The sequence below is a fragment of the Natrix helvetica genome (genome assembly GCF_964273705.1).
Source record: "Natrix helvetica genome assembly, chromosome: 2".
NCBI lineage: Eukaryota > Metazoa > Chordata > Lepidosauria > Squamata > Natricidae > Natrix > Natrix helvetica.
This window is the reverse complement of record NC_138552.1, coordinates 31,827,562-31,843,736: the sequence shown is the minus strand read 5'-3', so window position 1 is coordinate 31,843,736 and position 16,175 is coordinate 31,827,562. Positions and strand designations below refer to the sequence as shown.

Here is a 16,175-nt window from a genome sequence, read left to right as displayed (position 1 = left end):
AAACCCATATCAACTACTTAGAAAAATACTACATACTTTCAAATGTTTGATTATATGCAGTATGCACAGATAGATTGTACATGTTATACTTAACAGATAATTTCTTCCTCCATTTTTTTTAAATCTCAGAGTTAATTAATTCATTTTAATGTAGACCCTCTCAAATATCAAGCATCAACATTACCCAACAGCCTCTCCCATTGTAAAGCATTGGAGAAAGCTGTATTGTCTAAACAGCAACTGGATTTTCTTGGTTTTTTTCTTCAAAAACATTTTGCTTCTCATCCAAGAGACTTCTTTAGACCCCTGGTGGATCTGGCTGATTTCTGAACTCCTAGCTTCTCCTGCCATACCAAATTTGATCCCATTCTATTCAGTTTTTAGAGAGTTATCCTGCTGATAAAACAAGATACTTAATTAATTTCAAACTTTTTGTTTACTTGTAAAGAATAAAAAGATAAATACAAATGTTTGACAAACCTTTTAAGGCCAATATATTTTCTTACCTTTTATTAGTATGGAAATAATTATGGAAATTTTGCAGCTGGTTTATAAATGAGGTTGCCTTGCACCAATAGCCAGATTTGATTGATAATTATTTATTGAATTTTACATAACTCTGCAAAGCCTGCTGTCTTTATGCATTTTTGTTTCTCATATATCTTCCTCCCATTTGCTATTCTCCAACCTTATGTTTACATCTGCTGTTTTATTCTTATCATTTCATTAAAAAGTTTTCTCTCCATATTTTCTGTGATTCCTCAAAAACTAGCCAAAATGTTATGTGAAACAACTTTACTTAGTAAGCTAATTCATAGAACATGTTTCTTTTACTCACATCTTTTATAGTTATTTCTAGATTTATGTCAATAGGCAAATTGTTATGCAAACTGGGTTGTTAAATTCCAGTAATTGCAAAAATTGGGAAATTCTGGTTATGCCCAGAATTTATAATTACATAACAAAATATTACAGTAATTTCAATGTTTCTCCATACCACACTTGAGTGGTAATTGTAAAATGTGAAACATAGTAGACCTTTGGCAATTTAACTCAGACCAGGAAGTTATAGAGCACAAAAAATTGAAAAGGAGAATTTAAAAAGGATGAAACCGTAAAAAATATTTTATTTGGATAGACTCAGAGGTGGGTTCCTATCAGTTTGCACTGATTCGAGCAAACTGGTAGTGGTATTTTGGCCTGGGTTCGCAGAACTGGCAGCGACCCAGGCTGGCCACACCCACGAACCGGTTCCCTGGTCACCGCTGCCATTGCTGACATGTTTTTTAGTAGTTTTAATTTTCTTTACACATGTGCAGAACAATTTAAAGTGGCATGCACACATGCAAAACGTGCATGAAGCGAACCATTAGGAATCAGAATAGGAACCCACTCATGGATAGACTATTTATATTGACAATAAATATATAAATATTGTGTGTCTTATATGTGTTCTGTCAGCTGAAACTTTGATTTTGGGTTTTACTGATTAGATAGATTCATTGTTATAGAAATGACTAGTTCTGTGATGGCGAACCTATGCCACACATGCCAGAGGTGGCACGCAGAGCCCTCTCTGTGGGCAAGCACACTGTCACCATTTGGTCTTCGCGAGTTCCAGAGCACCGGAAAATGGCCTGAAAATGGCCTCAAAAACAGCCAAAAAACAGGGATGCGCATCAGCCAACTGGTCTTCGGGTTTCTGGTGCTCCCTGGTATCAAAAAGGTTGGGGGTCACTGTCCTAGAATACAGGTAGTCTTTGATTAATGATGTTAATTGGGATCAGAATTTCTATCGCTAAGTAATTCAGTCATAAAACACAATATCACATGATTGTATTGTTTAGCAACAGCAGTTTTGGCAAGCCCCAGTTACTGTCATTAAGTGAATCATATAGATCATTAAGGGAAGACCTCATCTGACTAAAGTTCTGACTTCAATGACTTTGTGAGTAGCTGGCAGGGAAGCAAGAAATATACCTTTCTCTATCAGCCTTTCCAGTAGTCTAGACAAGAAGCACATCCAGAAGTGTGCACTACTTTGTTGCAAGGTTACATTAAATGAATCTTGCAAGTGTCCCCCATTACCTTTACAGTCCAAAAAACTAGGGCAGGTCTCTTCTGAGTCATTTGACAAACTCACATTTGTTCTGCAGCCTATACTGCCACTTAGCTTTGTAACTTTGTTGCTTGAATCCTTACGATTTATATTGATATTGATTGTTTTCTGATTGTTTATTTGTACCCTATGACTATCATTAAGTGTTGTACCTTATGATTCTTGACAAATGTATCTTGTCTGTTTATGTATACTGAGAGCATATGCACCAAAGACAAATTCCTTGTGTATCCAATCACACTTGGCCAATAAAGAATTCTATTCTATTCTATTCTATTCTATTCTATTCTATTATCTGACCATTGTCCTGACTGTGGCTCTTATCTCTGTCTCCCAAGTTTATTTTTACATACCATTGCACCAGTGTACAACTATTCAAACTCACTTACTAATGCTCATAGCCTAACAGTTAGGAGTTATATTCAGTGTACCAATACCCAATCGGAATGTATTTGCAAATCATCTTTTTAAATAAAATACATCTTTCTCCTTAATATACAACTGAAGTCTTCAAAGATTGCAATATCAATGTATAAAGCATTGAGCTCACATACTTAATCTCTTATTTATTTTAATAGCAATGTTGTTTAGTAATAGAAAATAATATTGTTTTAAAAAAATATTCATTTTAAACATTTCCTGGAGTAGCAAGTAAATAAATCTAAATGAAACAACTTGTTGAAATGGAACATTATAAACTATATTTCTTGTCAATGTTACAGACTTTTACAGTGGTGAATTCAAATTTTTATAATTTATTTAACTAATTAGAAGAAAAATAAGTATATCTACATTATATTTAAAATATTCTTGATGAATGTATTTTATTCTTCTTATGTACATGAGAGCATATACACCAAAGACAAATTCCTTGTGTGTTCAATCACACTTGGCCAATAAAGAATTATATTATATTCTAATGATAAACCCAGAAACAAATATTGAACAAAAGATTTTAATTTTAAAATCATTTATGAATATTTTTGCCATTTAAATTAATAGTGCTCCAATCTGAAGTTCTTGAAAAATATTATATATGTATATATTCAGAAAATTCAAATGATTTCTTCCAGACCTTCTGGTGGAGGAAAATACTGCCTTGGAGAAAGGAAACGATATCGTTCTTGTAACATTGATGTGAGTAGATCAAAATTAACTTGAAATCTAATCAAATGTACCTGTATATTGATCAGAATTTTGTTATTTATTTAGCATATGGTGATTTACAGAAAGCCGGTAGTTGGTTGCATTGGAAACAGTAGATGTTCGGCAGCTGATGGGACCCAGAAGCAGCCACCAAGGCACCTCTGGTTTGAGAGATATTAGCCAGTGACATCACCATTACCCTGGGGACCGCATGGGGATTCCCTCTCTCATCCCCCAAAGGTTCCCATTCGAAGTGCTACCTATTTATCTACTTGCATTTTTATGTGCTTTTGAACTGGTAGGTGGGCAGGAGCTGGGGCAAATAATGGGAGCTCACACTGCCACACAATCCTGGGTCTTGAACGCCATCTTGCCAATATTCAAGCCTCCGTTCTAACCACAGAGTCATAGCACTTGTCAGAATTCTGTGTATACAACATAAAGTACATGCATTATAGAACTCAACATGTACACATCAATACTGAAGATTGGATCTAACAAGAAGATAATGAGAATAGCTATTCTCAGTAAAAGATGTAAATCATGAATAATGGTAAATTATAATTATATTACATATTTGATATGTATAAAATTTTGAGTCTATTTTAAATAAATATTTCTATTTACTATTATTGTGAGAAAAATATTTTAGTATATAAAGGTGTTTCAGGTATCCTATCCTATCATGTACTATCAGTTGCAGGTAGAAGTGTTTTTGCACACCTTGATGTTATACTCCAGTTGCAGCCTTTCTTTGATTGGGAATCCCTGTGCTCAGTTATTCAAGTCTTGGTCAACTCATGTCTGGACTATTGCAACTCAATATAGGTTACCCTTGAAGAGCATTTGGAGGTTTCAACTGGTACAGAGTCAGGGGTGGGTTCCTGCCAGTTCTAACCTCTTCTATAGAAGAGGTTCCATAAATCTACAGTGCCATTTAGAACCAGTTCCAGCTCCCTCCACCCGCCCATCCGCATATCATCAAAATGAAGAGCGACAGGAGGAATTCTGGGAGTTGAAGTCCACAAGTCTTAAAGCTGTCAAGTTTGAACACCCCTGGGGTTTTTTTCCTAAAGGGTTAGGGGTGCAAGGGTCTTGTAACAAGACTTGCGTGCTTCAAATGCCAGAGTTTCTGAGCCAACATTTTGGTTGCTAAGCAAGATGGTTGTTAAGTGAGTCTCACCACATGTTACAAGTTGGCCATGCCCACATGACTGCCAAGCCACTCCCACCCAGTCACATGGCTGGCAAGCCACTCCCACAAAGTAGGCCACACCTACAGAAGAGGTTCTAAAAAAATTTGAAACCCACCACTGTACAGAGTGCAGTGGCCACAGGCAGTTACACTACTGCTCCACAAGATACACTGGCTGCCAATTCGCTTACAGGTACAATTCAAGGTGTTTAAAGCCCTGCATGGCATGGGTTATGTGAAGAACCATCTAGCCCATTGAGACTGGCCCACCCCATTCACACTGACAGAGGAGGCATTCTGTGGGCTCCATTAGTCAAGGAATTCTAGATGGCAGAGTCTAGGCAAAGGACCTTCCCTGCTATGTCTCCTGTTCCACCCTTCTGACCTTCCATAAGGGCTTGAAGACCTAGCTTTTACAGATGGCTTAGGGCAGTGATGGCGAACCTATGGCACGCGTGCCAAGGGTGGCACGCAGAGCCATTTGTCAGGGCACGCGAGGCGCTGCCCTGTCAGCTGAGTTCACCTTTTTAAAAGCCATTTTTCGCTCTCCCCAGTCTCCAGAGGCTTTATAGGAGCCTGGGGAGGGCGAAAAGAGCCCCCCACCCCCCGGAGGCCCTCCGGAGGCTTCAGGGACCATCCAGAGGCTTCCCTGAAGCCTTCGGAACGCTTAAAACGACCCTCTGAGCAAACCGGAAGTGACTTCCGGTTTGCTCGGAGGATCGCTTTGAGCGCTCCGAAGGCTTCAGGGACCGTCCGGACGGTCCCTGAAGTCTTCGGAACGCTTAAAATGACCCTCCACTTGGAGGGTCATTTTAAGCGTTCCGAAGGCTTCAGGGAAGCCTCCGGACAGTCCCTGAAGCCTCCGGAGGGCCTCCGGGGGGCGGGGGAGGCTCTTTTCGCCCTTCCCAGGCTCCAGAGGCTTTATGCATGTAAAAATTGGGGGGTCGCACATTGTGCGTGCATGCACACTGGGGGGGTCATGCATTGCATTATGGGTGTGGCACGCCCACACACAAGCCCCCTGCTCTCCCCCCACTTGCGGCACGCGAGCCAAAAAGGTTCGCCATCGCTGGCTTAGGGCCTCAATGGGAGAACATCACACTGAAGCTGGCTGGCAAATTAGAAGGCAATCACATCTCCACCCCTGTGCACACTGCTCCCTGCCTCCCCATCATTTAACTATAATTATATTTTTGGTTTTAATTTCCATTTTTATTGTGTTACAAATATTTATCTTTTATTATTTTAAAGCTTTTAATACTGTAAGCCACCTTGAGTCACTTCAAAATAAGATAGGGGGCAAATAAATAAATAAACAAATACTTTAATACTTTTAAAAAAATGTTTTATCTTTAGTTTGGATGTGCATTCATATTTTGGATTAGTACATGAACGGGATGTTCAAGGTTTTAGTAATTTTAATTGCATTATAAGTTAGTAGTGATTAAAACTATATCTACGTACTGATTATATCATTTAAATTTAGTAAAATTCAAAATATTTTTTTCAGGATTTATTAAGGACATTATGATTTGGTGTTCTTTGAAGTGAAAGTCATATGAAAACCAAGAGATTTGCTTATTTATTGAAACTATTTATATAGCCACCCATCTTATATTAAACTCTTATATTTAGCTTATTGTGTGTACTAAACTGAAATGATTTGCTTGAAATAAATTTGCCCTGTATCAGCATTCACTATTCTGTTTGTAATTTAAAAAGCATTACTCCATAAAATTCTAATTATTCATAAACAGAATCATATTGGTTACATATTTACTTCAAAAGCAAAGTAATTTTCTAGTTTTCTTTCATCTGATTGTAGCCAATGAGCATGAGTGTTAACTCTGAGTTAACTCTATTTCTATTGATTAAACCCACTGAATTCACCGTGGCTTTCGTTTATGCAGGATACATGCATAATGGATGAAAGGTATAACATTTTACAAGTGTTTTTACAAAGAGATCCTGAGTTTCTAATGACTTGTCCATATTTTAAAGTAATATGTTCATTTGCTATTTTAGGCTAATTGTAAAAAAGACTATGTTAACCTAATTTAAAATGAAACATTGATCACAACACTGATTTTATAACTTAGTGAGTGCTCGCAAGTCATTCAGTCTGGTTAAAGGGGCTTACATCATAGTTTGCATCTATGATAATTGATATTTAATTTAAAATGCACTTGTGCCAGGGGTGAGTTTCTGCCAGTTCTAACCTCTTCTATAGAAGAGGTTCCACAAATCTACCGTGCCGTTTCCAGCTCCCTCCCCCCCCGTATGCACCACACTTGCCCCGCCTGCCGCTCACTGATTGGCTGGCTCACCAATGCCCTCCCACCTCTAAGAGTCCTATCTAAACCTTAAAGTCTTAAAGCTGTCAAGTTTGAACACCCCTGGGGGTTTTTTCTAAAGGATTAGGGGTGCAAGGGTCTTGTAACTTGAAAGCTTTAAGACTTGCACGCTTCAATGCCAGAGTTCCTGAGCCAACATGACTGGAGGAGGAATTCTGGGAGTTGAAGTCCACAAGTCTTAAAGCTGTCAGGTTTGAACACCCCTGGGAGTTTTTTTCCCTAAAGGGTTAGGGGTGCAAGGATCTTGTAACTTGACAGCTTTAAGACTTGCGTGCTTCAAATGCCAGAGTTTCTGAGCCAACATTTTAGTGCTAAGCAAGAGCGTTGTTAAGTGAGTGTCACCACATTTTACAAGTTGGCCATGCCCACCCAGTCACATGGCTGGCAAGCCACTCCCACCCGGTCACATGGCCAGCAAGCCACTCCCACAAAGCAAGCCACTCCCACAAAGCAGGCCACAAAACAGAAGAGGTTGTAAAAAAATTTGAAACCCGCCACTGACTTGTGCATGTGTATTGAAATTTCAAGTTCATCACTTTTTCATTTTTGTTTTCATTTAGCCATGTCCTCTTGGAGCCCGTGATTTTCGAGAAAAACAGTGTGCAGACTTTGATAATATGCCATTTCGAGGAAAATATTACAACTGGAAACCATATACAGGAGGTATGTGAAGTTTTGTAATTTTAGCTATGATCAAACTGTAGGTCCTGCCTAGAGAAGGCAGGATATTAATTTCTCCTAAGAGGACCTTGAGAATATAGATATAAGCACCAGGGCTTTACGGGCTTTAGATTTGATTTGAGAACGGTGTTTCAGAATGCGCAAGTGTATGAACATAGTATCTGTCTGCAGATCTTTAAAATAGTTGTTTCCTTTCTTTGGATTATATAGCAATTTCAGAGGGTAGTCATTTGATATCAGAAAAGATGCTTTAAAGAGTTGAAGGCATGTGTCACGTTCCATTAACATCCCCCCCCCAATGTTTTTTGATCATCTTTTTCCATTTTTTTCTGAAGTACTGCATAACCCTAAACTGTCCTATTGCAGATTGTGCAATGTTAGATTTGATGGCATTGGAGAGGCAAAGGCCACAATTGCTGAACTTCACATAGGACTGAATCATGCATCCAGATAATTTTCACTTGGATCTTTTAATCTTTGAATTGGAGCTGCCTAGAGTTTCTGGAAGATGAGTGCCTATATAAATGTTTTAAATCAAGTGAAATACATTTTTTGGATAGCTCAGAGTAAGTCAGGCAGTGACTAGCTGTAAGTCAAGGACTGCCAATACCACTTATCAGCCTTGTAACAGGCTATTAGGACAGAATACATTTTTTGGGGTATCACATCACAGACTGAGAAAAACATATTAAAGCAATTGTCTGGATAAGTTGTAAAACAAACCAAGCACTGTATTGTTATTGGAATCCAATAATCTATCTGAAAAGTCTATGCCATAAAGGCAGAATTTAATACTGTTTAATAACTTATTAAATATTTAGGTCTTGTTAGATTATGAAATCTTTTTATCAGTCTTGATCCTATAGCTTCATTAATTTGTTGAAAAACTGCTGAAAAAAATCTGGATTTTTGAAAAAAATTAACATTAAATTGTGTATAATACTTCGAACTTTGGAATTTGATCTTTTAAAATGTTTTATTTATCTAGGTGGGGTTAAGCCATGTGCATTGAACTGTTTAGCAGAAGGTTATAACTTTTATACTGAACGTGCTCCTGCAGTGATAGACGGAACACAATGCAATGCAGATTCCCTGGATATTTGTATCAATGGAGAATGCAAGGTACAATACATAAACATTACACAAAAGTAAAAGTAATTTAAAATATTTCTATACCGCAATATCCTCTAATGAAACAGCTATCAAGAAACTGCCTTTATTAATATATTGGAACTGACATTTTACTAATTTGTCTTATAGAAAATGTAGAGCCAGTAGGACAAGAAATAGCAAGGAAGCAACTTCTTATTTATTTCTCTCTGCTTTATTTTTCCCTGATTGGAAAGCTGATTTATACTCCTGAACTTTCCCCTTCAGCTTACTTTTTACAGGAAAATAGTTTCTTCTCCCGTTTCTCTTTTCTTTTGCCATGACAACAGAAAACTCAAAGGTGCAATCTTTCTATTAGATAACGCAATGTCCTTGTTACATTATATTTTAAGCATCTATCTCTAAGTACTCTTAATGGGCTTGTTTATACTCATATATGTTATCTGCTAAATATGGACTGCAGTGAATTAGATTTATCTCACGTTTCTCTGTAAATGTGTTATCAAACTGCTTACATGATTTAGACAATTGTGAGGAAAAGCAAAGAGCATTCTAAAATGGAAACAGCCACCTCAGACCACTGAGAAACTGGAAAGCCCTGAATTTGATCTCTGTCCTTTAAAATGGAAAGGCTTTGAAAAGCCAATTAGCTGGCAGCATCTTGCAGTCACCTACTAGCAGAAACAAAAAATGAGCAAAAATTTATGACAGATTATAAAAATGCAACTGGAATAATTTGCCTGATTGTAAGCAATTTAATTTTTGTTCATTTTAGGTAAAAGTGAATTGCAAATAACATGTTAAAATATTTAAGGAATTATTGACACAGTATCGATCATAAAGTTAGCTGGTTATAAAAATGTGCAATAAGAGGCTAGGAAAAGGATATTTTTGTGAACTGAATATCATGTCATCTAGAAATTTAAGAGGCAATTCTTCCTATCTAGCCTACCTAGTCTATATTAGTGTAATATTAAATAACCCTGCCAATATTGTGAGAAACCATTTAGATTTTAATGTATGGACAACAGAGCAAAGAATGGTACTTCTAGCTGAATGAATAAAATAGCTTTCAATAAAGAAGGAAGAACTTCAGCAATGATTTTAATAAAGTAAAAGTGCCATCAATTTGAACATTAACAACTTAACTGAAGAGAAAAGAAATTCGCTTATTGTATAGTTATTCTGACTGTACCCATTTTCAGCATGTTGGATGTGACAATGTTTTGGGATCTGATGCTAAAGAAGACAGATGTCGGGTATGTGGTGGCGATGGGAGTACATGTGAAGCTATTGAAGGTTTTTTCAATGATACACTGCCCAGAGGTGGTAAGTCTCAATGCTTATATGTTGTTATATTGTTGTTGTTGTTGTTGGTTGTACAGTCAACCATAGGCTTAAACTGGATTTGGGATTTTTATCCACTTATTGAGTCCTTCTCAAGAACCTGGGATAGGCATATATTGTTGTTTGGTAATGTTAGGATATTGTCACAAGCTGTATTACTATTATTTGACGACTATTTAAAAATAGATCAGGCAATATCCAGGCCATCTGGATGCTGCCATTTTACTCTCATACACTCTTTCTAGAGTACTTACTAGATGTATTTACTTATATCATTCCCAGGGCCATTATCTACTGTTCTCTGATGCATTGTAAAATTGTAGTAAAATACAATTCTACTCCTCATACAAATCAAAGCAAATATGTGAATTGTTTTGTTTTTGTTTCTTACATTTATGCCATTGTAATGGAATTAAAGGTCTCTGCCTTGATTGCAACACGAAGTAATATTAAGATCTTTTGAATTCTTGCTATTTAATTACGTTAGTTATAAACAAATTAAAAGTGAAAACTGTTGCTTTTATCAGTGAAACAATTGCCCTGATTACTTTATAGGCTACATGGAAGTAGTTCAAATTCCTAAAGGTTCTGTTCATATTGAAATCAAAGAAGTAGCAGTATCAAAAAACTATATTGGTAAGTTAATGATCTCATGATTTAATACAAAATCTGATATATGTTGCTGGGTTCAAAATAACTTTCAGATAGATTCCATTTAAGAGTGTTGCACTGGCTGCACTGACTTTTTTTTTTAATCCTTCAAGTCACTGTTGTTACCTGGTAACTGCCTATACTAGTCCTTGCCCTGTTATTGGCAAGGGTTTTAGTTTTATTTCATAGAGCTCAGAGAAAGTAACTAACCCTATGCTGTCCAAGGAGGGTCTAGCACTTACGCTGTCCTGGTTTTTAGCCTAATGCCTAAACCTGTACACCAAACTGGTTTAATATATAAATGGCTGGAGTTGCTGGTTTTTTTTTAAAGAAACACTATGAAAATTGATTGAGACACATTATGGGAGACAGGGGTTAAAATTCTTCTTGCTGTGGCTCTGATAACATTTACGTTGAAAGCTGGTATTAAACTTGGAAAATAACTTCCATTAGTTTCACAGTAAAGGGGAAAGAACATATCTATGCCCACTTTCATCTCTATGTCCACATTCTCAATCCAAATTGTGTACTTCTAGCTATTATTCTGAAGACAAAAGCTACATACATTAAATACATAGACATACACGTGCACGTGTGTGTGTGTGTGTGTGTGTGCACGCGCGCGCATACACACACACTATTTTATTTATAAAATTTCTAAGTGTCCTTTTATTATTAGAAATAAACTACAGCAGGGCTTTTAACTTGCATTTGTTTCCATTATTATAGCAGAAATAGGGAGTGGGCTAAATGATGAAACATGCATTACAATATCATAATACAAATACCATTTATGTTCTTAGTCAGATGATTTTGTGTTTGTCTGATAATACTGTATATGCAAATATGCTACTGCTTTGGAATCACTGCTATTTGTCATATTGATATGGATTAGTTATGAATCTCTTTCCTTTTCAAATGTTTCCTTTTTGTAGGAATGACATAATGATTTCTCTAGAGCATTTGTTAGTGTTTTAAAACTGAGAGCTCATAATGCTAGTAAAAGCTAAAGAAACTTTGTATTAGGTTTTTGCTTCCAAAGGTTTCTGGAACATTATTTCAATTAATTTATTTCTACTGGATAGTAAACATATAATTAGATTTGATGCTGACTGGAAAATTCTGGAATTTGAAGTCCACACATCTTAGAGTTCCTCAGGTTGAGAAACAGTCCTCTATGACCTCGTTTGGTTTATTAGGAGTAAGAAGGTGTATACTGTAGATGGAAGTTCTGTTTAATTACTTCCACCTGGTTTCTGATGTTAGTGAAAATTACTAACAGAAAACTAAAACTTCTATCTATGATTTCTGAAACATTGTATTTAACCTATACATCATTTTCCTATAAGCCATAATCATAAAGCCAAGAACAAATGTTTAATTCTTGTTTGAAGAGGAAAATAACAAGTTCAGTACAGGCATTTTGGCTCATAGCCAACAATAAATGTGACAGCAGATAAAGCTTCTTAACTTATTACTGGAATGATATCAAGGATATCAAAAAGAAAAAGAAAACTTTCTGAGCAGATTTGCTATCCCTTCCCTCCCTTCCTTTTGAAATACTGCTCACATACAAACACCCTCCACAAAGTATTTTTGCCAAGCCACAGTAATATAGTAGTTTGTTAATTAGCATCATGTAACGTGGTGGCACTCTTGAGAAAGAAACCCATTGATTATTTTAGTGTCTATAGTTATTTCATTATAGAATGGAAACAGAAACAAATAAAATATTAGAAAATCCATTGTAATTATAAAACTAAATTGTTGTTGGATTATCACAAAATAATAACTAAAAACAAGTAAGATGTTTTTGAAAAATAAATGTATACCATTTTACCAGGTATATTTAGCCAAGAGTTAATCTCATTAAACATACACTTCTGAGAAAGCATGCATTATATACTACGATTATTGTGAAATATTTCCAGCAAGTTAAAACTAACATTGGCTCCTTTGTAAACTTGATTCTGAATTTTAAATGATTAGATGTATCAATTTATGCTGATTGAAAACTATTTTTATAATTTTATTTTCCCTTTGAACTAATTATTTTAGCATATGTTAAATATAAGGATTGAAAAGTCTATATTTTGAACCATTTGTAGTGTCTGAAGGCAATTGTCCATTTAAAAAAGCATTGAAATGGGGAGTAGGCAGTCATCCCTTCCTCACCCACATGATATGAGTATTCTACATTATAAAAACTAGAACTAGTTAGCTGATTAAAACATATTTTCTTAAGATATTTAGTAGTCAAAATTACAATGTTGATTAATTTACAGATTTGATTCAAATTTTAAAATATTGCAATAAATAGCCCAAAACCTAGTATTAAGCATGAAACCATTCCAGAATGATCAAAACATTCTGCTTAAAGTAAAATGCAACTCCTTCAAATGGAGTTATTTTGAATTTTAAACAATTTAAATTTAAGGTAGTATGTATACCACTCTTGGTTCCTTCATCAGAACCCTTAAGTGAAGCCATTGGTTTCCACTGTAGAGGATATTCTTTTTTTTATTTAAGAACTTTAAAAATGTATATTAAAGAAAGCAAGTTTTAGGAAATTATGGTTCCTATGATATAATTCCACTTTCCTTCATTTGATATTTAATGAACATTCTTATACATTCTAAATGATTTCTATCTTCATGCCATTTACACATTTTAAGCTTTGAAAACTGAGGATGATGATTATTATATTAATGGAGCCTGGACTATTGATTGGCCTAGAAAATTTGATGTTGCTGGGACAGCTTTCCATTACAAAAGACCAGCTGATGAAGCAGAATCTTTGGAAGCTTTGGGTCCTACTTCAGAAAACCTTATAGTCATGGTAAAGTATAAACTATTTTATTTTATTGTTTGTGTATCGAAGAGGTAATCTAGCCTTCTGTGTTGCTCATGAATCTCTTTTCTATGTTACTTAGAACCTCATTCAGAAAATATAATCATTGCTTTGTACCTCTAGCTTTTGAATAGTGTTTCCTAGATAATAGATTTATGCTGTTTTTCAATGTATCAGTCTACTTTTAAACCAATTGAGGTTTCTAAAATATAAATATAATCATTTTTATCTGGCAGTGTCAAATTTACAGTCAGCATTTATGTTGTTTTGAAATTAACCATATTGCAACTCACTACTATCAATAGTCTGCAGTTAGCCTCTGATAATCTGTTAAGCAATACAATACAATAGCAGAGTTGGAAGGGACCTTGGAGGTCTTCTAGTCCAACCTCCTGCCTAGGCAGGAAACCCTATACCATTTCAGACAAATGGCTATCCAACATCTTCTTAAAGACTTCCAGTGTTGGGGCATTCACAACTTCTGGAGGCAAGCTGTTCCACTGATTAATTGTTCTGTCAGGAAGTTTCTCCTCAGTTCTAAGTTGCTTCTCTCCTTGATTAGTTTCCACCCATTGCTTCTTGTTCTACCCTCAGGTGCCTTGGAAAATAGTTTGACTCCGTCTTCTTTGGGGCAACCTCTGAGACATTGGAACACTGCTATCATGTCTCCCCTAGTCCTTCTTTTCATTAAACTAGACATACCCAGTTCCTGCAACCGTTCTTCATATGTTTTAGTCTCTAGTCCCCTAATCATCTTTGTTGCTCTTCTCTGCACTCTTTCTAGAGTCTCCACATCTTTTCTACATCGTGGTGACCAAAACTGAATGCAGTATTCCAAATGTGGCCTTACCAAGGCATTATAAAGTGGTATTAACACTTCATGTGATCTTGATTCTATCCCTCTGTTTATGCAGCCTAGAACTGTGTTGGCTTTTTTGGCAATTTGGATATAATTGGGGGACAACATAAACATTTTTTTTTTGCTACAGAGCTAACAGAAACGAATACCATCTCATTTTCAGGAAGATAAGAATCATATCACTTAAATTAAAATTTAAAAATCCCAGAGTATATATTAGAAATATAAACTAGTTTTGTTTTCAATATAAATAAAAGAAATATTGAACACAGTTTGTTCAGCTGATCATTTGTTCAGCTATTGCTCAAAATTATGACAGTGATAAAAAAGGAAAATTACAACTGATCCTAAAAGTTCTGGCCATCACAGCATCCCTCACATCACATGATTGCTATCTGGGCACATGGCAACTTGTTCTCACTTACAACCATTCCAACACCCCGTAATCATGTAACACCATTTCCATACTTCCCACAAAGTCAAGGGGAAATCCATCAGAGAAAGTTGCAAATCACTTTGGTAAGTCGCTTGTCCCAGCAGCAACCACCTCCAGCCCTGTGTCTTGCCTTTGCACCTCGCAGGCCACTTGCACATTTTCCTGTGCCTGGCAACAGTCACTTCAGGCCTAGCCACACAATGCTGGCCATTCGCACACCATCCTGTTAGATATTAACACAGGCTACTGTGGTTTCCACTCCAGTCCTCTGTTTAGGCGGGAACAGAGGTTCAATCTGATTGGTCGAGAGGTCTGACAGCTCCCTATAAAAGGAGAGCTGTCAGACCTAACTGCTGCTGGATTGTACAGACTTGACTGTTGTAATAAAGAGCTGTTGTTGCGTTAAATCTGAATCTGCCTTCTCATTGCCCTATCTAACACTGGCGACGAAGGTGGGATTGAGAGGCAGATAAGGCGAAGAACGAGCAACGAGTCAATCCAGCAAGTGAATCCAGCCCAGAACATCGGCACAGCATCGAGCAGCCATTTTAAGCGGCAAACTCAAATCGCTCCAAGACAAAATGGCCATGCACGCCCCGCCAACTCCATACGACCCAGTGGCTGAATACTGGGAATCCTACATGCTGAGGTTCGAATGCTTTCTTGAGGCAAACGAACTCATGGGGGTTCCAGACTCCCACAAGAAAAATCTCTTCCTGGGCTACTGCGGCCGAGAGGTCTTCAAAACGGCAAAAGACCTATCGGAGCCAACTCCGATCCAAACAGTTACATGGGCGGCCTTGCAACAGACTTTAAAAACGCATTACGCACCCAAGCCTTCGAGACACATTTACCGCCACGAATTCAATGTGCGGAACCAGAAGGAGGGAGAGTCCATCAACCAGTACGTTGCGGCCCTGTGAAAGGCAGTGACATACTGTGACTTCCGTGACCTGGACGACCAAATCCTAGATCGCCTGATCTGCGGAGTGCGGGACATCCATCTGCAGAGACGTCTGCTCGCAAAATCAAACATGTCTCTGCAGATCGCACTCGACGAAGCCAGAGTGTCTGAATGGGCTGACAAGTCCACGGAAGCATTGCAGCACCAGCACAATGCACCACAAACCACTCAGAAGCAGGTGTGCGTCCACCAAGAAACCTCTGACAGCGAAGACGATGACAGCTACCGCATGCGCAGTAGTCGCACAAAGCTGGCACAAAAATTCGACTTGCGTTTGCCGCCCTACGCAAGCTGCAGAGGAAACCATGCCCGGTCTGCTTGTCGATTCCGGGGACGCAATCTGCCAGCGTTGCGATAAAAAGGGGTACATCACAAAAGTGTGCCGGAGCGAAGTCCCTGCCACCACATGGCAGCCAAAATCAAACCGCCAACAGAGGCCCAACCCAGGGGCCTGGCTGAAAT

General features: G+C 37.3%; 2 protein-coding genes across 2 annotated transcripts in view; one reads left to right on the top strand and one right to left on the bottom strand.

Moving 5' to 3' along the window:
* The window catches only part of PPWD1 (peptidylprolyl isomerase domain and WD repeat containing 1), a 356,454-nt gene that overhangs the window by 147,138 nt on the left and 193,141 nt on the right, over nucleotides 1-16,175 (bottom strand). The gene's annotated exons all lie outside the window — the stretch shown is intronic.
* Nucleotides 1-16,175, top strand: part of ADAMTS6 (ADAM metallopeptidase with thrombospondin type 1 motif 6) — a 139,835-nt gene that overhangs the window by 100,173 nt on the left and 23,487 nt on the right. Inside the window, exons 14-19 of the mRNA XM_081940942.1 lie at nucleotides 3,193-3,256; nucleotides 7,375-7,477; nucleotides 8,484-8,617; nucleotides 9,811-9,934; nucleotides 10,508-10,588; nucleotides 13,279-13,442. Of these exons, the coding sequence (XP_081797068.1) occupies nucleotides 3,193-3,256; nucleotides 7,375-7,477; nucleotides 8,484-8,617; nucleotides 9,811-9,934; nucleotides 10,508-10,588; nucleotides 13,279-13,442 (670 nt within the window). The remainder of the gene's footprint in view (nucleotides 1-3,192; nucleotides 3,257-7,374; nucleotides 7,478-8,483; nucleotides 8,618-9,810; nucleotides 9,935-10,507; nucleotides 10,589-13,278; nucleotides 13,443-16,175) is intronic.